General features: G+C 38.9%; 2 protein-coding genes across 27 annotated transcripts in view; one reads left to right on the top strand and one right to left on the bottom strand.

Annotated features, from left to right (window-relative positions):
- The window catches only part of SYNPO2 (synaptopodin 2), a 204,459-nt gene that overhangs the window by 24,950 nt on the left and 157,688 nt on the right, over positions 1-21,821 (bottom strand). For both annotated transcript variants that reach the window (XM_086407250.1, XM_086407249.1), the window contains exons 2-4: positions 18,550-18,701; positions 13,952-14,751; positions 9,313-11,498 (exon numbers count right to left, since the gene is read on the bottom strand). In XM_086407250.1, coding sequence (XP_086263376.1) covers positions 9,313-11,498; positions 13,952-14,751; positions 18,550-18,701 — 3,138 coding nt within the window. The remainder of the gene's footprint in view (positions 1-9,312; positions 11,499-13,951; positions 14,752-18,549; positions 18,702-21,821) is intronic.
- Positions 1-21,821, top strand: part of LOC147371216 (uncharacterized) — a 360,632-nt gene that overhangs the window by 181,682 nt on the left and 157,129 nt on the right. The window lies entirely within an intron of this gene.

Raw genomic sequence — 21,821 nt, 5'->3', positions numbered from 1 at the left:
AGGAACCAGAGATCAAATTGCCAACATCTGCTGGATCATGGAAAAAGCAAGAGAGTTCCAGAAAAACATCTATTTCTGCTTTATTGACTATGCCAAAGCCTTTGACTGTGTGGATCACAATAAACTGTGGGAAATACTGAAAGAGATGGGAATACCAGACCACCTGACCTGCCTCTTGAGAAACTTGTATGCAGGTCAGGAAGCAACAGTTAGAATTGGACATGGAATAGCAAACAGACTGGTTCCAAATAGGAAAAGGAGTATGTCAAGGCTATATATTGTCACCCTGCTTATTTAACTTCTATGCAGAATACATCATGAGAAACGCTGGGCTGGAAGAAGCACAAGCTGGAATCAAGATTTCCAGGAGAAATATCAATAACCTCAGATATACAGATGACACCACCGTTATGGCAGAAAGCAAAGAAGGGCCTCTTGATGAAAGTGAAAGAGGAGAGTGAAAAAGTTGGCTTAAAGCTCAATATTTAGAAATCTAAGATCATGGCATCTGGTGCCACCACTTTATGCAAATAGATGGGGAAACAGTGGAAACAGTGCCAGACTTTATTTTTCTAGGCTCCAAAATCACTGCAGATGGTGATTGCAGCCATGAAATTAAAAGATGCTTACTCCTTGGAAGGAAAGTTATGACCAACCTAGATAGCATATTAAAAAGCAGGGACATTACTTTGTCAGCAAAGGTTCGTCTAGTCAAGGCTATGGTTTTTCCAGTAGTCATGTATGGATGTGAGAATTGGACTATAAAGAAAGCTGAGTACTGAAGAATTGATGCTTTTGAACCACGGTGTTGGAGAAGACTCTTGAGAGTCCCTTGGACTGCAAGGAGATCCAACCAGTCCATCCCAAAGGAGATCAGTCCTGAGTGTCCATTGAAAGAACTGATGTTGAAGGTGAGACTCCAATGCTTTGGCCACCTGATGTGAAGAGCTGACTCATTTGAAAAGACCCTGATGCTGGGAAAGATTGAGGGGAGGAGGAGAAGGGGACAACAGAGGATGAGATGGTTGGATGGCATCACCAACTTAGTGGACATGAGTTTGAGTAAACTCCAGGAGTTGGTGATGGACAGGGAGGCCTGGCGTGCTGCAGTTCATGGGGTCACAAAGAGTTGGACACGATTGAGCAACTGAACTGAAATGAACCGATCAATGGTAACAAGCAAAATATTAAGCTTCCCCCAGTGTTTTTGAGTTATAAGCCAAAAGTCTGATGGAAATAAAAACCATAGTTCTCCCCTTGTACCTGTTCAAAAGTGTCTATCATTTGGGGCTACCAAAGCTTTTTCAACTTTTCTTTGATTTAGAAGGTTTTGAGTTATTCCTGAGATAGGTGTAGCTTATTGCCTCTGATGAGCAACTTCTTTTATATATATAGTGACTTTGTCTTTTTGTGATCAAGGGCAGTAATGTAGCCATGTGATTTGATTAGAGAAGGGCTCTGGAGTCTGTTGGGTCTTGATCAGCCCCATCACTTGGACAATTTCCTTATCTTTACTGTATTTTCTCATCTGTAAAATAGCATGATAATGGTACTTTCTTCATATGCTAGGCATTTTGTGATGACTGTGAAAGCTAACATTTGTTAAGTATTTAGAATGGCACCTAGCATATAGTAAGCCCTCAAAATATCACTTTATTAATGGCTCTACAATTTTAAATTAAGGCAGTGAAACTTTCCACAATTTATGAGGGTTTTTGTTTTGTTTTGTTTTGTTTTTATGATTAACTTAGAAGTTCACATCTTTTCTCCTTGAAATTTACACTAGTTCTTTAGGAGATGTTTTCAAAATGACAATTAGACATAGTTTAAAACAAAGACAAACAAACAAAAACCCAAAGCTAAAAAAACAAAGAACTACTAGAAAAATATATGGTATAAAACTGCCCTTTCTGGGAACTTTTTGACAGAAATAACCTTTTGAGAAAACTTCCACTGAGGATGTTGCAGCAAGAAAGGTTTGCTGCCTCATCCATACCCAGGGTGAATGCGTGCGAGTTCAGCCAAAAGAGACTTCATGGAACTCCAAGATTCCAGTGACGACTACATTTTTAGATATATTTGAAACACTGAAAACCTGTGACTCTGTCAGCATTATTCTGTTTAGAATTATCCTTGTTGAAATATCTCTAGTTCTTATTGGTTTAGTAGCAAGCCAAGCTGGGTGCTGATTCATCATGATAAGAAAGTTCCCTGAATTACTTTTAGTGGGAAAGGCATGAAGGGTAGCACTTCCTTTTATGTAGAGCCTTAGATTTTTTTTTTTTTTCAAATGCCATTCCTCACTATCCTCAGCCCATAAATATCACCTTTTCATCCTGAAAGAAAAGTGAAAGAATTTGGGGAATTCAAAAATACAAAATCACTGTCAAATCTATTTCCACTTATAAAACAGAGGCTTCTTTTTAGACTGTTTTTCACTTTCAACATATTATTATAGCATCTGATTTTATAAGCAATCTTATGAAAGTAATGGGGTACTTTCTAATGTCACTCAACATATGCATCCATTAAGCATACACAGAGTAGGCTGTTGGTGGATAGTTTGGTGAAGATATTATTAACAGGTCTCAGAGAGTGGGATTCCGGGGTCTAATGAGACTATGGAAACCATGTCGTACTGAAGGGAGAGCCTGGGCTTGGATGTCAGCGAAGTATGTAGTTCCAACCCTAGCCCACTACTTGTAAGCTTAATGATTGCCAGACACGTTGGTTAGCCTCTCTGAGCTTCAGATACCTCACCTATGAAATGGAAGGAATAGTCCCTTCACTTTCAGGGTAATTCTGAGGAGTAAATTAAATCACAGTGTCATTGGTTAAGGGTGTAGGTCGACATGAAATCCAGGGTCCGCTAGTTAATACTGTGTGGTCTTGGGCAAGATATTCAGCCTGTTTGTGCCTCAGAATCCCATCTATAAACTGAGGATTATGGTGATACGTATTTCATAAGGACTGCTGATTATAAAAGATAATCTGTGGTGGTTACCAGAGGGGTGGAGGTGTGGGCGGGCAAAATGGGTGAAGGTGGTTAAAGGCACAAACTACCAGTTATTAAATAAATAAGTCCTGGGGATATTGTGTAGCATGGTGACTGCAATTAGCAATGAAAAAAAAGTGGAAAAGTTAGTTGCTGTCATGTCTGACTCATTGTGACCAAATGGACTGTAGCCTGCCAGGCTCTCTGTCCATAGAATTCTCCAGGCAAGAATGTGGGAGTGGGTGAGCATTCCCTTCTCCAGGGTGTCTTCCCAACCCAGGGATTGAACCTGGATCTGCCACATTGCAGGCATATTCTTTACCATCTGAGCCACCAGGGAAGCCCATAGTTAAGAATACTGTATTGTATATTTGAAAGTTGCTAAGAGAGTAGATTTTAAAAGTTCTTATCATAAGAAAAAGAAATTTGTAACTATGTGTGATAAAGGATGTTATAGCTGGGCTTAACTGTGATGATCAATTCGCAATATATACTAATATCAAATTATTATATTGTACACCTGAAACTAATATTAATAAAATGTTATATGTCAATTATATCTCCATTTTTTTAAAAAAGAGAGAATCTATGAAGGTACTTGGCACAATTCAGGGCCCGAAGTTTGTGCTCAGTTAATGTTAGGTATTATAATTTACATAAGATATTTAACACCATTTCTGGGTTTTAGTAGAAACTTAATACATCATCCCCTCACCCTATCTTTTCCTGAGATCTTATGAGATTGTGTGAATGACTGTTAAAGCTTACATCCCCACCCATGTCATCTGTACTTGCACTGTAATCTAAACTCAGGGTCTTTGTATGGTCTCGAGAACAGATCATTCCACTAACTAAAGATATCAAAGACTCTGTCTGACTTCTAAAATGTCTCCTGAAGAACAATTTAAAATACTTACTGTTTTTTTGATATTTACTTCCAAGAAGAAAATTTTTCTTAATTTATTCCTCAAATGTGCATTTCTTTTCAACTTAGAGCTAATTGTGATCTGTGTTTATATTCCATGAACAACTAATAATAGTTATCAGGAAGCTCAAGAAGTAGGGGCTATGAAGGCAGGATTCCTCCATGGTATATTGGAATGTTATTATTTTAAATATTATTATTACCATTACCAGGTAGAGGAAGAAGGGGCTTCCCTGGTAGCTTAGACTGTAAAGAATCCACCTGGAATGTGGAAAACCTGAGTTCGATCTCTGGGTTGGGAAGATCCCCTGGAGGAGGGCATGGCAACCCACTCCAGTATTCTTGCCTGAGGAACCCCTATGGACAGAGGAGCCTGGTGGGCTACAGTCCACGGGGTTGCAAAGAGCTGGACACAGTTGAGCGACTGAGCACAGCACAGAGGAAGAAGTGTTGGCTGGAAAGTAGGTCTTTGTGATTACTTTTATTAGGGGCCCTGAATGTATTTCATAAGTCATGAAGCACACAAGATTTAGATAAACAAAAGAATGAGGTATAAACAGAGGTAAACATGAGGAACTTTACATTTAGAACCAAAAAAGGAAAACTTATGAAATTCTGTATATCAATAACAACTATTTAAACTATAGGATCGTGTAGAAGTCTAACTTTTTATGCTTAAGAAATACTTTATTAGCTGGCATAGCTCTGATAAAATCAGGAATCTGAGAAATATCTGACAGGATTTGATATTTATAAATTAAATTTCTCTTCATTCAGTTGTTTCTGAGTAGTAAGGTCTATGATTTCCAAGTGCCAAATGGTAATTCAGTATAAAAATATACATACCATGGAAACGTTCTTTTTTTTTTTTAATTTAAGAAACTGGCTGTACCTGATAACATCAAGGAAAAGATAATCTGATTTGGGGGCTTTTGGCTGTTATTGGCCCGATGTCCCACAGGATGGTCTGTAATTTTTTTCCTTTTTCTTTTCTAACTCAGACTAGCCTCTTTTAGCAATTTTGCCTTGTGTTTGGGTCCTGTGGGAATTTACGAGCTTGTTTTATGGCTTTTGGCCAATCCTGGTGGGAAGTCTACAGAAGAATTCAATTCTGCTTTTTCCCAGAATACTTGTTGACAAACTCAGTGGCACCGAAGTGTTACATGAGTCTTTATGTCCCCCAGAGTCCAGTGGTAAGGGCACTTGAGACCAGCAAGGGTCAGTGCTTCTGGGAATATGATGTTGGTTCTCAGAATTTACATATTTTTCTCATGAACTTTTAACAATTTTTATAACAAACTCAACAACTCTGATTGTAAGAGGGAATGAGAACACAGCCCACTGCTTCCCTCTGGAAGCATTTTAAGCATTTAGCTTTTTAGAAAACAATCACTTCTTTTTGATGACCATGACTTCAAATACCCTTCCTGCTTGGCCAGTGGTGACTCATAAAATAGCAATAGATTTCAGGAATTCACCCGGGTGCTTGCAAGTTCTTGAATTTATAACTGGATTGAATGATACACAGCAAGGGACTTTTGTTTGGAAGATTAAATTCAAACTCAGACACTAACAGCCGCGTGTCTTCTTGTGTTCTCAAGAGACTTCTGTGAAAGTGCTGCAGTCAGAGTGTATGATATGCCTGTCAGCGGAAAACGGCCTTCAAAGATTTTTCAAGCTAGTAACTAAACAAAGCAGTGGTCCTGCATAAGTTAGTCCATTCCCTTTAAACACAGATCATTCGCTCTTGATATCTCAGATGTGACTCTTGCTGCCAGGCTAGAATTCAGCTGGGTGGTAATATTCAGCAGCCCTATGAAACCCACGTTCTGAAAGGACTCAGCACTATCTAGAAGAGTTAAAGAACGCTGGCGTAGTCTCAAGAACTATTGTAACTCAGATCAATTTTCCTATAGTTCAGATGAGTTGCTTCTTGTGAAGATTAAATGAGATACATGTTATCATTAAAAATCATACTAGAAATATTTTGAAGTACAAGCTTTTACATGCTTCAAAATGACAGCCCCAATGTGTCTTATAAAACATATTCCTAAAAATGTATGCTTTATACTATCAATGAATATGCAAAATGCAGAAACAGTGTGATTTTTTTTCTGTCAAAAAAGAATGTGTTTATTATTGAAATATTAGAAATAAAACTGTAACTGTTCTAGATCAAAGTGGCAGTGGTCAGATCCCCAACCTTAAGAGTTCTGTGATTCAATCTGCCCTCCTATAGGACTGAGAGGAATATGTGTACTTAAATTTACAAAGCACCTTTCTTCTTAGAATATCTGGTCTTGTGTGCTGTACTCAGTACGGTACAACATTCCAGGAAGAAAGGTTTGAGACATTATTAAGGGGACACTGGTGGAAAGAAATTTGCATAAGGTCTTGTAGGAAGTCAGTGACTGTCGTTATATTTTATTTTATATTCCAGTGCCTGTAAACCATATAATGTATATAAGGCGCCTAACATAACACAAGCACTCAGTAAATGAACGTTGCCATTGTGTCGGTGATGAAAACTTGACTTCATAGGTGTTCTGCACAGAAAGTAAGCTAACAAAGGACAAGGATAAAGGCAAGATCCTAAAAACCAAACAAAAACTGCCTCCTCATACCCTCAAACCAGTCAACTAACCAACTGAAACATCTGCTACCAAAAACAGGCAACAACACCCAGAGTTCAAAGGGTGTCCAGTGGGAAGGAAGCTGATGTCATGAGTCCTAAGTCTCCCACCTGCCACACTGACATCATTTCCAGAACTCCAACCTGAGAGGTGACACACCCAGCTTATTCTGCATCCAAGTTCCCAGGGGCTCCCTGGCTGGGGAAAAAAGACAAAGAAATCTCTTTTCCTCCCGGGAGTTGGCTTAGTCCTTCTCCCTTCCATGCCCTCATCTCTCAGGATCAAGTTAGACTCTGCTGTGGATACAATTCTGGAAGATTCCCTGCCTTTTCCATAATTTGGGACTGTATGGTTCCAGATGAGAGCTATGTTACCAGCTCCCAGTCGAAGTTGTGGATGCTTTGACTGCATACCTGCCATGCTTCTTAGAAGCTTTTTGGGAACCCCATGACAGTCCCAGCCATGTTAGTTGTGTCTTCAGTCATCAACTCCAAATAGTAGCTCTGCTCAGATGGCCATGTGTCCTACAGGAAACAGACCCCAAACACTCCTCATTCCTACATACCACAAACCACTGGACAACTGGGAATACTTGTGGGTCATTACCATTCTAGGATACTTTTGAACCAGAGGACTCAAATTGACTACCTTGTGTTCCACTGTCTTCTCCCTAATTCGTGCCGTTCTTTAAATGCTGTGTTAAGAATGCAAAGTTATAAAAATGATCTCCTTTCCTGCTTCACTTTAAGATGCCTTTTTTGGTTGTTCTATTAGAAAAGAATGCAAAATGCAAAGCATTCAACAGACTTCCTTTGCAGGGAACAAGTAACAAACAATAGTATTATATAATGGATAGACTGCTTTTTCCTTTATCCTGTATGAATCTTCCTAATTGATTTCCCAAAAAGGCAAAAAAAGAGACCAAGCTACATCCTGTGGTTCTGACCTCTAGGTAAATTGCCATCAAAGCCAATAGAAGATTTTCCAGAGAAAAAGAATAAGGCCCATTGTTCTGTAACTAACTTAATTCTCCTCTGTGTTATATCATAGAAATACCTATGGCTTGCAGTTTTGCAATGTACAGAGAAGTGGAAATGTTCACAAAAAAGAAACTTAGATATTTGGAGAGTGATATAAGTGAAATATCAGAAAAAATGACTTAGAACAGTTCATACAGGGATTTTTTTTAAAATACATTGAACAGATAAAGAAGATAGTAATACTTTAATAGGATAGTGAAAATATAGCAGATTGACAGTGACAGCAGAAAAAGAACAGGAATACAGATATTTTCAGAGGATTAACATGGTACCATGTACCCTCACACCAGGCAAGCTTTTATGAGAAGTCTCTAGACATATCTCTTCTATTGAGAAGATGGTTTTCCTTGGAGTTGTCAAAAATGCTTTGTGGTTCTCTACATTAATTCATGTTGAATAGTTTCCATGATTGGTCAGACTTGGACTTAAAATAGATATGAGAAAGGTCTTCAGGTTTACTGTCAGTAACATTATTGACTTCAGAGCCAGCTGGATGATGACATGGTGTGTGACCAATCCAAATTTACAAGGTAACCTTGCTTTAATCCTCCTGGTCCATCAAATATAAATAATAAAATGAAGGTGCAAGAATAGAATTGCAAGGAACAGTGGGAGAAGCAGTGGTCAGAAAGAAAAAATAAACAGAAGAAAAAAATCCGTGAGGTCACTCAGAAATGATGCTAATAACTGTGTGTTCTCACCCTACGGCCTCCACATACATGGGGTTCCTTGTGCTTCACAGTCAGCCCCCAGAGTCAGTAACCCTTCAGTAACCCAGAGTCAGTAATCTCCCAATCACATGATTTCCAAAAGGAAAACAATGGTCACACATGTGCCTTTATCTGAAGCCTACTCACCTTTTTTTCGTTCCTCCTTTATAATGTACTCTACCGCTTGCCTCAGCTGAGGAAAACAAACTTATGCTTTCATGGGCAATTGGAGATGTACTCACTGAGTTTCTTAAGTAATTGGGAGGGAGGATGGGAATCAACCTCTAAGAATAATTATCCCTCTTGCCCATCCAGTTCACTTTAAAGAAGTCTTTGAAATAAGCTAATATATATATAACATCTGGCAAGGAGCCTGGTAGATAACAAGTACTCTGTAATTATTAATCCCCTCTTTCTTATCCACCTTACTAAACTATGTACATTCCAACAATCCCCAAGTTCTCTGTGACATCAAACAGGTGGCTGAGGTTGACAGACCAGAGCTGATCCCTGTCCTCAATAAATTTCTTATCCCTTAATACTAGTAATAGAGATAAAGCACTACTTAGAAAGGAAACGTCAGTCAATACATGTTATATTTTCACTACAATCGAACCTTTTCACTGTAGGAACACAGCTGTTCTGTCACATAAAGACTGTGTCCTAATGTTGATAACACTGATCACTGTCTTGTGGCTAAATGCATAAACCCTAAGTATCCTGCTTACTTAATACAATGGCCCATGTTTATTTGGGGGTGCTCCCAGATTTTTTTTAAGTGTGCAACGAAGATAAATATGTTTTAAGTCAATCTGAGTTAGATTTCTGACTCATTAAAAATATTCTGCTTGGACCCAGATTGGGAGGTGACATCTGAAATTAAGTAAGTTGAGGACTTGCTAGGCATTCTCTGGGACTCAAGTTAACACCGCAAACAATTCGTTTCAAGCAAAGTGGACACTCAGCTTCGACTAAAAGATTACTCTTCCACCACAGATGGTTTCCACACCTGAACTGTGACACCGCTCTTCTTTGCTGAGAACTTTGGCCTTGGTGCCACAAAGTAAGATGTTGAGGCTGATTCCTGCTTTGGAGAGGTGGGGATGGCCACGGGCACTGGGGAAGCGCTGACTGGTGAGGTGACCTCAGCAAAGAAGGAGGGCGGAGAGGTATAGGCTGGCACAGAGTACACAGAGGAGGCCTGAACATTAGTGGGCGAGCCAGCGTTCACTGGCCGAGGAGGAAGAGCTTGCTTCGCAGCTGGCACTGAACTGGCCTTGACCGATGGCTTTGCAGGGAGGCCGTCCTTCGCATCCGGAGGTTGGAAAGTAAACAAGGACGCATTAAGCTGATAGGGTTGGTGCTTCATGACATCCAAAGCATTGAGGGGCTTCTTGCCCTTTTTCTTGCCTGTCTTGGAGGCCTGTAGGCCTGATGGCTGAGACTTGACAGCAGCCGGTGGGTAGGAGGGGGAGTGGATAGGATTGTAGGCCACAGGCGGAGGCGCTCGGACATTGGAGGAGTACTTCCAACCGGCCGGGAGAGACGGGGTGGGAGAATGAGCCCGGGCAGCGTGGGCCTGCACGGTGTCCGAATCTACCACGTACTTCTCCATCCTTGACTGCCTCTTAGCAAAGAGCTGGGCTCCTTTCCCACTCATTCCTGGAAGCTCATTGGATGGTCCCACCGCACCAGCATGAGCAGTGTTCACTGTCGGTGTGGGAGCTGCTGGCTTGGGAGTATAGTTCCGGCTGGCTACCGCTGCCTGTGGGCCTTTGAAAGGACCAGCCAGGTTGAGAGCACTTGCAGGCCGGGCGGGAGCATAAGAAGGCTGCGCGATTTTGATGGAGGAGACCACGGTGCCATGTGACGGGTTGGATGTGGGGAAGGCAGGAGGTTGCGCTGGAGCCACTCCTGGCGACCAGACTGGAGAAACCGGAGTGACTGGTTGGGAGGATGAGGACTTGACAGCAGGCTTTGGAGCGACAGGAGGCGGGGTCTTCTGTTTTGCAGAGGAGCCTTGCATGAAATTACAAGCCTCTGCTCCTAAACTGAGGTAGTCTTCTTCAGGTCCGGAATCTGCTCCCGCTCCAGGGCCCTTTTTGCCCTCAGAATTTTGAAGAAGTGACAAGAGTTCAGGATTGGGGCTGACTTTGGGCTCTTTAAAAGTGAACATGGGTTTTGTCGTGCTTCTCCTTTTGGCCTCTTGCAATATCCCCGTTCTTTTTGCTGGCACCGCAATCCTTTCATCCCTGGAAGCTATTCGTTCAGATGAATCGTAAAAGGCCGGCTGGGACCATGGGGCAGGCTGGGGCCACGGAGGGGGCGGTGCTGGGCCAGCTGTTGGACTCGACACTGCTCTGGAGAAGGTTTCAGGTGGGGGTGTGACTGCAGAGTAAGGTGGAGGCGCAGGAAAGTCAGCGATAGGACTTGTCACGTTTCGGCTTGGAGAGAAGGGGGTTGCCGGCTGGTTCCCAGACCCCGGGAAGGGCTTGGCTGTTCTATTCACAGGGATCATCCTCTGAGCTTCTGCTGTCTCAGACACCCCAGTGAAGCCATTCTGTTGGGGCACATGGCCAAGACCATGGCTCACCTCAATGTAGCTTTTGCTCACAGAGCTCTGCACTCTCACTGACTCCTCTTCCTTCCTTTGGTAAGACGTCACGGTTCTCAGGCCATCTGTCTGGGCAGCATCTGGTTCTCTGCTTGACACTCCAACCGCTCTCTCCTCCTCTTTCTGGGCTGTGATCTGATCCATTCTCTCCCTCCTCTTGGCAAACATGAGGGCCCCCTTGCCTGTGGTGTCTGGCAACATCTCCATCTTGTCCCCTCTGCTCAGTTTCTTTTCAATGTCCACTAGACCAGAATCCCAGTCAAAGTTTGCAACTTGTGTGTTGTCCTCAGTGTCAGACAACAGCTCTTCATCCACCTCCGATTCGCTTGCACCCAGAAATGCTACTTCACATGGATCCTCTTTGTCGCCCTCTTCCTCCTCCTCCTCTGCCTCTCGCTCAAGTTCCCCAGTCCCGTAGCTGACTAGTGTGTATTTCCTGGCCCTCCGACGACGCTTCTTAAACATCAACACCCCCTTGGAGTTGGGGTTGGGGGCATCTGTCAGAAGGAGGGCAATGCTTTTGCATTTAGATTTTGCTTCTTTCACCTGCTTTTCTGATAAGCTTTCACTCCTCCTGAGCCCTAGGGAAAATACAAAGATTACATTGAGTTGATAAGTTCAAGGAAGACTGCATAGCAACCCAGAAATCAACTCTCCTGGGGGAAAATAAATACAGAAAAAACATGTTTACAATTGGGTACTAAATTGTGATGCAGTCCAACTCATTTCTCTTTCTTCTTTCAAAATGTTTACTTCTATATTGATATATATGATGATATAGATATAACTTGCATATATATCACTTCATTTTTTTCTACAAATACATTTTTAGATTGATTAGAATATGTCTCATAATTTGTTTCTGTATAGCTCCTTAAACTTTAACAATAAACACTGGAAAATAAATGTCGGTTAATTGGATGTAATTAAAATTACAATGGAAATAATTTAAGGACATAATATTTTCCAAAAACAACTTAGGACATACCTTGCATTTTCACATTTTAAAAATAAAATGTTGATATAAAACATTTCCAAGCATTTTAGAAAGGAAGGAGGGAGAAATAAGAAAATATTGTTTACTTAAATCTTTTCATGTAATGAGTTTAAATATTTAGGTTTTCTTTTTTCTTTTAGTTTCCCATTCCCCCAAAGTCTTTGCATTCACAGCTACTAAATCAAAATAAATTTTAAAATGTAATGAATAATAATTGAAGGTACTGAATCAATGACTAACAATAATTCAGAGTATAAAGTTATTGTGACTATATTTAAGAAACTTTAGCTACAAAGTGGTCTAGATAAAGTTGTTCATAAATGCATTGCTCTCTTGGAAATACTACTTTAGTTGCAGCAAGAATAAGTGTAAATCTTGGGGAAATTTTAAATTATATTACTAGTAACATTTACAGCTGTGGGTAGACAGAAATTAAGTCATGTAAAATGAGAACCGGACAGTTTTAGAATAACAAAAAATTATATTTTAATTTTTAAATTATTATTGTTATAAAAATAAATTTGTGGCAAGTTAACTTATAGCACTGTCAACGATAAAAATAAGCATAATTCACAAATAATTTTTGAATTCCTCAAAAGAGTTAAATAAAAATTTCAGACATTAAAAAAATTTTTTTTTTTGATTAAAAATTACCTCTGTTTGTGACTGGGGAAAAAAATCACACTTAATGGTTAATTTTTTAAAAAATAAAATAGAATCAAAATAGTTTTATAACAAAATTACAGATATTCACTGGTAATCAAATTTTACTTAGAGAAATTTTACTTAGAGAAATTCACTGGTAATCAAATTTTACTTAAAGAAATCAAATTTTACTTAGAGTAAAAAGCATGGTCATTCCTAAATGTAATTCCTTTTTTGACTAGTGTTATACAACTTACTATTAAATTGACAGTCACAGTTGCACAGTTGTTGCTCACTTCACTGCCAACATGTAAAGTATGTGAGTGCTGCCTTAATACACTTGTTTAATATGCTATAAATGTGAAGATGCATACAGATGCTTAAAGTATAAGGAATGATTAACAGCACTTGTCAATTCAGCTACACATGGTTATGCTAAAAATATGCTTTAAAAGGAATAACAGTAGTTAGGAGAATTAATATACTACTTTGAATAACCAAGATCATTACTGTTGTGTATCACGCATACATTCAAGTGTCTTTGACAGTCAACCTTTACCTCCTCAAATGCCTAAATGAAATTCCAAATTTGTTTTTAAGAAGTTCATGAAAGAAAATTACAGAAATCATAAAACCCAACTGCCATTTCTATCTTCATTTGTCTTTCTGTGATCACTCTCCTGGGTAAAACAAAACACCATAAAAGGCCTTGATTTTAAAATATATCTTGAGTTGGGAGACATTTAAATGACTTCACATGGCCTTGGGGATTGACTTCTGTGTCTAGAAGGTAGATGAGATGCTTTGCAGTCTAGTGAAGACTTAACAAAACGGAGAGGATCATGTAACTGCTCAGTATTCCACATGTCCTTGTCCATCAAACTCACTTCTGCAAGCATCATCATGCTGCACAATGATTTTTTTTCAAAACGAGGATCTGCTTTTAATATCAGTGGTTGAGCCTGTATTTTAAATACACCTCTCCGCAGCAAACTCAACAGTTTTTGACATTTAAACTCAGCGTCCACATGACTGCAAAGACTCTCAAATGCTATTTTAACATAGAATATGAGACAAATAAAAAAAGGCACATTAACTTTAGTATTTTCTTTAACAGTCCCCGTGTCTTTGGGAAGAAAAGAAAGTGCATTAAAAACATTCAAATCTACTACAAAGTTAAAACTTATTACTTCCAGTTCAGAAATTGGTGTTTTCTACAATTTCATGTTTGTTATTTTGTGCATTAGTTAAAAAAAAAAAAAAAAAAGCCAATGAAAGACATAAGAAAAACCTTAAAAAGAAAAAATCCAGGCAGGCGAACCAGCAGCAAAATACCCTAAGCTCCCAAGCCCCTTCCAGCTGCCCAGCAGTGGCTCCCAGGGCAGGACTTACGTGCGTGGCGCGCTCTGTGCTTGTGAGGTCTGCTGTGATCCCTTTCTGAGCGTGGATCTTCTCCCTGCTCTGCGCCTTCTGATGAGACTGCAAAGGATACCAGAGAAGGAGGTGCTTCTGACTGCCCTCCTTCCACTGGAGAATCCACACACCCCTTTGCTGCCTGAAGCCTGCACCCTTCCGTCTTCTGCCTGTCAGAGCAGTCGAAGATCACTTCCACGCGGGGCAGCCCCGTGTCTGCAGCTTCATTTCCCTGGATCACTCTCAGCTCCTGGCCACTGGAGATCTGGATTGTCTTGCTGGACCTCAGAGGAGGGTCCTCTTTCTCACTAGTGGGGGCAGAATTTATGTGGACAATCCCGTCGTGTAGTAAATTAGGCTCTGGGTCAGGAGACATAGATTTTTCTGCTCCCAGGAGAGTCACTACAGCAGCACTCTTGCCCTTGTGTCTCTCTTGTGACAGGGACAGTTGCAGCTCAACCACAGTGCCTGGCCGCCCTGCTTCTGCCTTCTCACTTAAGATAATCTCCTCTGGTAAGCGTCCACTTTCAGAGTCAGACGTGTGAGGGGCCAGGCCTGTTTCTTCTTTTATGCTCCCAGAAAAACCAGCACCACTCGCTTGCTCCTCAGCTAGGGGAGCTCCACTCTTGATAGGGACAATGTAGAACTCTCTGTATTGGCTCTTTGTGGCTGGTCGAATCTGTAGGGTGGTACTTTCCACGTACCCTTCATGGGTGACATTCTCCTGGTTTTTGTTTTCAGTTTCAGAGATCGAAGTTTCACTTATTCCACTGGAAGGTCTGCACACAGGAAAATTAGTCCAGACAGTTAAATCAGAGTGTATTACACCTGCCAAAGAACTTCCTGACACTTGTATGATGTCTAACACACAATACAGTAAAAATATTTCCTCCTAAATGTCAACTGCAACATATTTGAACACAGAACTTGGCAACATGTTTATATTATTATTTAAAGATCTTCCAAATAAACTTGTCTGTAAAGCAAAGCAAAAATGCTCACAAAAGTTTATAAAACCAGAATCCATCCTAAATTCACTTTTTTTTCTTTTTTTTTAAGTATAGGTTATAGCTATATGGATGCCCTTCACCTATAATTATTGGAGTGTTTTCAAATAATCATGCTTGTTATAATATGACAAAGCATTGCAACGTCTCATTGACTGAGTTAGGTCTGCACATTATAAAGTTTTATAAACATATTCAGCAGCTTCAGAGCAATATTAGTATACAGATAACTCAAGTAATCCTTTTAGAGGCTGTGCTTTCTTGAAAGGAATGAAATAGAAGCTGTTTTTTAAGCTCCAATGAGCATGTGTTTTGTAATAAGTGGACCCCAGCCCAGTACTCTTGTGCAAAGAGAAATCCTTTCCATGCTGCAATGAATCATTGAGTCATGGAGTATTTATAATCTGAAATGTCTCCCCTTCTCTATTTGAACTTGTCACTTGGAGCATTTTCCTTATAGGATCTCTGAAGTCAAACTGTTCCTTAATCGCTCAGGTAAGGAGCCCTCAGCTGTTCACCACAGTCTTTTTATTTTGACCTTAGCCGTTCCCAGCTGGTTTTGCAAATTTGTGTTTGCAAGAAGCAAAGTCAGTTAAGGGTTAAATGACTTCTTGCATGAAACTCTAATTTAAACTCTAACTGCTTTTAGAAGAGAAGCATCATTCACAGAACAGCTGTAGGAGATGCTTTCATTTCTTACATTTGTAAATTTTTTAAAGAAGCAGTAGCATCTATCTCAGTCCCATTCTTTTTCCCTCAAAAGTACCCCAACTAATAATGCAGGATCATCTATTGAAGGGAGTGGGCCCATACTTCTATTCTATTCAAAGGAATTCACCTTAGAATTTGTGTAGTAATAAAATTCAAGACCAATATTCAAAATAATTACTCTTGACTTTGCTTTTCACTGAATTTAGCAAAACAAAAATAAACAAAGCACAAGCTAACAATCAAATGAAATGCAACTTTCTCTGTGCAAATAATCTGTAGAGCTTCCTGGTAATAGCAAAAAAAACCCAAAAACCAACAACCCATTATAATATAGTATTTTTAAAACATGATGAAAGCAAATTAAATATTTCATATATAGGAAGTGATGAATACACTCTATGCAACTGAAATTTGAGAGTTTCAAAAGGGAAGAGTTTTAATTTAGGAAGGTCTTGAGATGGAAGTAGATTAAATCACTTTGAATTATATTAGCAATAAATTATGAAGCTGAGAAGAGAGTAGTGTGAATTCATTCCAGCCTTACAGACTGTAATACAGGCAAATGGCTCAGATAAATATTAACATTTATTGGTAGCCAAAATAAAATGGACAGATATACATGAATAAAAGTCATAAAAGAACTAGAGGTTAAATAAAGCTTTATACCTTAAAATGCTCATTTCCATTCAGTGCACATAGGTACTTAATTCCAAAATTTATGTGTGTGTGTGTGTGTGTGTATAACATTTAAATAAAATTTACAATAATAGAGACAATGTTGATAGTCTGACCCAGCTATCTCTGGGTAATAGCCCAGGAAAAGTAAATCACTTATCCTCTAGGGACAGATGACAGTTACATGAGCAAGAGAAATATTTAATTCCAGGAAACAATGTTCAGATATCCAGATTTGTAGGGGTGGTGGTGATGATGATGATAATTACTTTTGGGATGATTTTAATTTGAGATTTCATTTAAAATCTCTGCAATTATTTATTTATTTTGTAAAAATAAAAATATTTAAGATAAAATAATAATAATCAAGATTCCAGTTATTAAAAGTAGCAGAGAACTAGTCCATTTACTTTTAAAAGTAAATCTGTACCCAAGACTCAGCTTTAAACCACCAAGGACTTTCCCAATGACAGTCATCAAAACAAGAACTCGTAGGGGATGTTCTAGTCTACAAGTGTGTTCTGAAGAGACTGGCCTCATTAAGTCAGCAAAGACACTAAAGGGGAATAAATTAGAAAAGGTTTTTCTCCTATTTTGGATGTGATTAAACCTTTACAAAGACGGAGCTTCAAATACCCCAGAGATTTAAATGTAATAATGGCCAACACTGTGACTACACTTGGCAAGGTTTCTATTAGATCCCTTGAAAAAGCAAATGGCAGCGTTATAAATAAGTAGGATCTCAGTCACTTACACACTGGACTTGAGGGTAAACGTTTAGATGGGAGGTTGTAAGAGAATTGTGAGATTTCTTTATTGTCACAAAAGTTTGGCCAAAGTAAGTTTGTGTTTGTATAGAAATGGAATCATATTGAATGATTACCAGAGGGGTAACGCTGTATGTGGCTTCCTAGATGACTCAGTGGTAAAGAAAGTGAAAGTGTTAGTCTCTCTGTGTGTCAACTCTGTGTGACCCTATGGACTGTAGCCCGCCAGGCTCCTCTGTCCTTGGAATTTCCCAGGTAAGAATTTCCCAGGTACAGTAGGCTGACATTCCCTTCTCCAGGGGATCTTTCTGACCTGGGGATAGAACCCAGATCTCCTGCATTGCAGGTGAATTATTTACCATCTGAGCCACCAGGGAAGCCCCTCAGTGGTAAAGAATACGCCTGCAATGTGGGAGACATGAGTTTTATCCCTGGGTCAGGAAGATCCCCTGGAGAAGGAAATGGCAACCCAGTTCAGGATTCTTGCCTGGAAAATCCCATGGACAGAGGAGCCTGACTCTATAAGGTCACAAGAGTCAGACATGACTTAGCAACCACCACCAACAATGCTGTTATGTAGTCTTTCTGCAGAGTTAAGGCAAAACTCCTAGAAGGTTTTGAAGTTCTGTGTGAAAAGTCCTCTCTTGTCTTTCTGAAGGCCTTATCTAGAAAGCCAGAGATTTCCTTTGTGGATTCATTGTATTGCCACGGTCAGGGCCTCACAAGGTTAATATGGACTAAACTGTGATTGGTACATGGTGAAAATGTTGATGCTGTAGTTTCTTTGTGATGACCCTCATTGTTTTGTTTTTATGTTTAAGGTTGACTTCTGCATGTTTAAGCAATTAGATGAGGAGGGTAGCATTTGGAGAGATCAAATTGACAAGCTATTTGCATTGAGAGTGCAAAAACTTTAACCATTAGCTTTTGCCCATATCTAAATATTGTTGTTGTTTTTTTGAAATAGAAATCAGGCTGCTTTTAAGGGTTTCTTGATTCTTTTCCTCCTCTTAGGCATCCTCTTTCTAGTCAAACAAATATTACACAGTGTACCATTTTAACATGTAAACATTTTAAATTAATCTATAAATCTAGGAATTATAATTTAGTGATCATAATTAATCTTGACCTAGAAGTATTATATTATGCCAATATACTGAGCTTCCTAAGGAAGTAGTCTAAAATACCTAAGATTTTAAACAAAGTTCTTGAAACAAACTTTTCAAGTTAATTCTCAATTAACCAGAAAATTCAGCTGATTAGAATTACCATTTTCCAAACACTATGGTTTTTCTGTTTACACTGACATAGACAGCACCCTCATTTCCCCATAAAGAACAGTTTATATGACCGTAGGAGCTGTAATTGTTGCCATGTAGCTTCAGGAGAAAATAAATATTCCAACAAATCTTTTTACCTTTTGACGAGCATTTGGAGAGAGTCTGTTATGCTCTCCATGAGCTTGATGACTTCTGGGTAAGTGAGGTCTGCACAAGGGTTGCCATTGATAGAAACCACTTCATCCCCCTCACAGAGCCCAGACCCGGATGCTTTGCTCTGGCTTCTGATCTGAGTGGAGTAAAAAAGAATGCAATAATTAGAATTATATAACTTGTTAAAAAAAAACGCACCACTGTCTTGGAGAAAATTTTACTTAGGAGTAGTAAATAGATCTGCAAACTAAAATCAGCCCTTAGTGTTAATTCACCTGTTAACCTATAAGACAATCTTAAACACTTCTCACCCTTTTTACAATTTATTGGATACCATACTGTCAAACATTCAATTCATAGCTTTCTAGGTAAATAGACAAAAAAGAAAGTAAATCTATGGTGAAGGAATGAGAATAATGAAATAAAGAATAATGAAGAATGGCGAAGACAGATGTTTAACTTAGTTATACATTAAAAACAAATATTTCATACTGTGAAGCTTGATCTAATCAGAACATGGCTTCTCTCATTAAAATAAATTTTAAGAGCCTTCTCATTGACAGTGTGGGTGGAACACCAACTATAAGAAGGAGATGTATTGCAGGACAATGAGTTTAAGGAGAGAGCTATACAGCTCAATAAACTGATGAAAGCCCTTCCAGTAAAATGGGGGAAATTAGGCAGCAGGATGTTAAGAATTATGTCAAAGGGAAAAATCCTTCATTGAAATCAGTTATTCAAGACTTGATAATAAGCAAACTTTAGCAAAAAAGGAAGAAAAAAAAGATTATTCTGCAAAAAATAAAAACAGCCCTTCTTAAGGACTGCATCATATTCTAGCACAGATTCAGTGGAACAAGAACTGACTAAAAACCTAGAAGAGAACTTTCAGATGCTGGAAGAAGAGAAATTCAGAGCAGTAGAATAGCAGTAGAGAGCTCCCACCAGTCCTAAGTGAGGAATAGCATTCAGTTCTACCTGAAGGTTAACATTCTGTGTAGTTATGATTATGGTAAAATGTTGTGCTAGTCATTCTCCCTTAGCCCATTCTCTACCCTCTCTGGCTCTGCTTTCTGGCCTCTAGAGACTGCAGTGGCCAAGTTCCCTTGCATGCTGACTCCTGGTTGGCTTTGGTCAACAGGAAGCTCCAACAAGAGATAAAGAGCAAGGGAAATGAGAGGGCAGGGAAATGCTGTCCCTGCTGGACCTGCTGGGCCACGGTTTGGCAATGGCTTTGCTCCTCGATGTAGACAGTCAGAGCTCCTGTCTGTCTGTCGCTCTACCATGCCTTAACTCTTGTGTTCCAATAACACACACCACCTCCTTGCATCTTCAGACCCAAGGGTAATAATAGCTTCCTGCTCTTCACCTCTGGGTGCTTCATTTCCATTCATTGGTTTCCACGAGCCTGTACTATATTATCTTTAATTACTCCTTTGAATATGCCACCTATTTTCTGCTGGGACCCTAAATGATGCTAATATGTTTAGATTTCATTTTACAATATGAATTTAATGGTTTTTAAAGAATCATGTATCATGATCACACAATCTCAAAGTTAAGAATACTTTAAGATCATCTTCTATATATTTTCCACCAAAGGGATCCCTATTTGACTATCAAACTCAAGATTATGAGTCCAAAGAGCTCAGAACCAGGTGAGCAGCATTTCTTAGAGTGTTTTCATAGCCAGGCTCACTTTTGATTGGGCACGAAATGTATTTCAGTTTATCTCTAACAGTTGCCCACTAATTCTTGCTAAGGTCTTAAATGATAATTAATTTGCTGACTGATATAGCTCTAAAGTTTATATCTCCATGTGCATTTACATTTTACATGATACTCCTGGAGGCAGAAGCATATCTTTAAGTGCCAGAACAATGATGCTAATGAAATCTGAAGTGTTTCAGTTAGTTTTCTTCTGGGAGGGTCTATTCTTTTATTGTCATAAATTATAAGAAGGCCTTCCCCTTTTCTGAAAAAAATCAATCTCATTCCTTCTTTTTTGAAAGCACACAACAATTTATTGCAAAATTAAATGAATTCAATATTTCCAAGGCTTTAAGGATGCAGCCAAAACAATGAGAAAAAGAATAGTTACCCAGTTTTGAAAAATATCTGTTTATTGACTGCCAGTTATATTCATTTTGCTGTCTTGTGTGAAATTATTATAATGGAGAATCATGAAAGAATTGTTAATAAGTCAAGGATAAAACAATACTCAACAATGAACATATAAGTTAGGGATATTTCATTCATTTAAATTTAATTTTTTAAAGATAATAAAATAGATTAAAAATAGATAACAAAAAAGATAATAAAACATGTTTCTGAAGCATAAAATCATTCATTCAGTGCAGTCAGATGTACTAATATATGAACAGAAAATTCATCCCTTTGAAGACCAAAGAGGTTTTACGTTGATAAAACAGATGTGTCATTATATCCTGTATCCCCTTCCCAGAGGTTAATCTTGAAGCTGATGTTCCATTTATCAGCAATAAGTTATATGAGTTTTAAGCAGCTTCATGGGTTTGCAGAGTAAGATGAAAAATTGGTTCTTGGAAGGTAAACAAATCCTCAAGTTAACAGAGCTGTCTATCATCCAAACATGTGTTGCTTGATGGGAAAAGTGCAATTCATCATTGTGCTTGTCAAGTGGAGCTTTTAGTGGAATCCAAATAAGCAAAAGCACTGAGGTAGGAGCCATTAGCATTCCTTCAGAGCATACATTCTGAGGTCAACATTTGGAATCAACTGCTATGATTGTGCTTAGTTGACCTTTTACAATTGTCTGAACAGCAGGAAATATTTTTCCCTCATGAACCATGTTAAATATGGTGATACTTTCCTCGCCACAAGGGCTTTTCTAAAGGACTACGCTTTCTCTATTTTTTATAGGACTAAACAAAGGTTATCTGCCAGAGTCAATTGTGCCCAAACATATCCCTTGCAATCACCAGCTTAACCAATATATTCTGTTCATAGGTATATTATGAAGAATAAACATTTATTAGTGTATAAAAAATCTTTACCTTCTGTATACAATTATGCATTTTTCTAATTTGTATAATTGTGCATTATTATGAATCTGAGTAAAATTTTTAACCCCTGAAAATATTCTTACTTGTTAAAATGAAATACTTTGTCAGTAAAAAGAGTAAGTTTGAACATAAAAACCGTTAACATTTACAATGCTGAATCTGTATGAATGAACTTATCTACCAGTCTTCTCCTAATAGGCCTAGATTCATAA

Source organism: Bos grunniens, chromosome 6, assembly GCF_055505025.1.
Source record: "Bos grunniens cultivar Pamir isolate PY7600 chromosome 6, Bosgru_T2T1.0, whole genome shotgun sequence".
NCBI classification, from domain to species: domain Eukaryota; kingdom Metazoa; phylum Chordata; class Mammalia; order Artiodactyla; family Bovidae; genus Bos; species Bos grunniens.
This window is presented reverse-complemented; position numbering and strand designations above follow the sequence as displayed.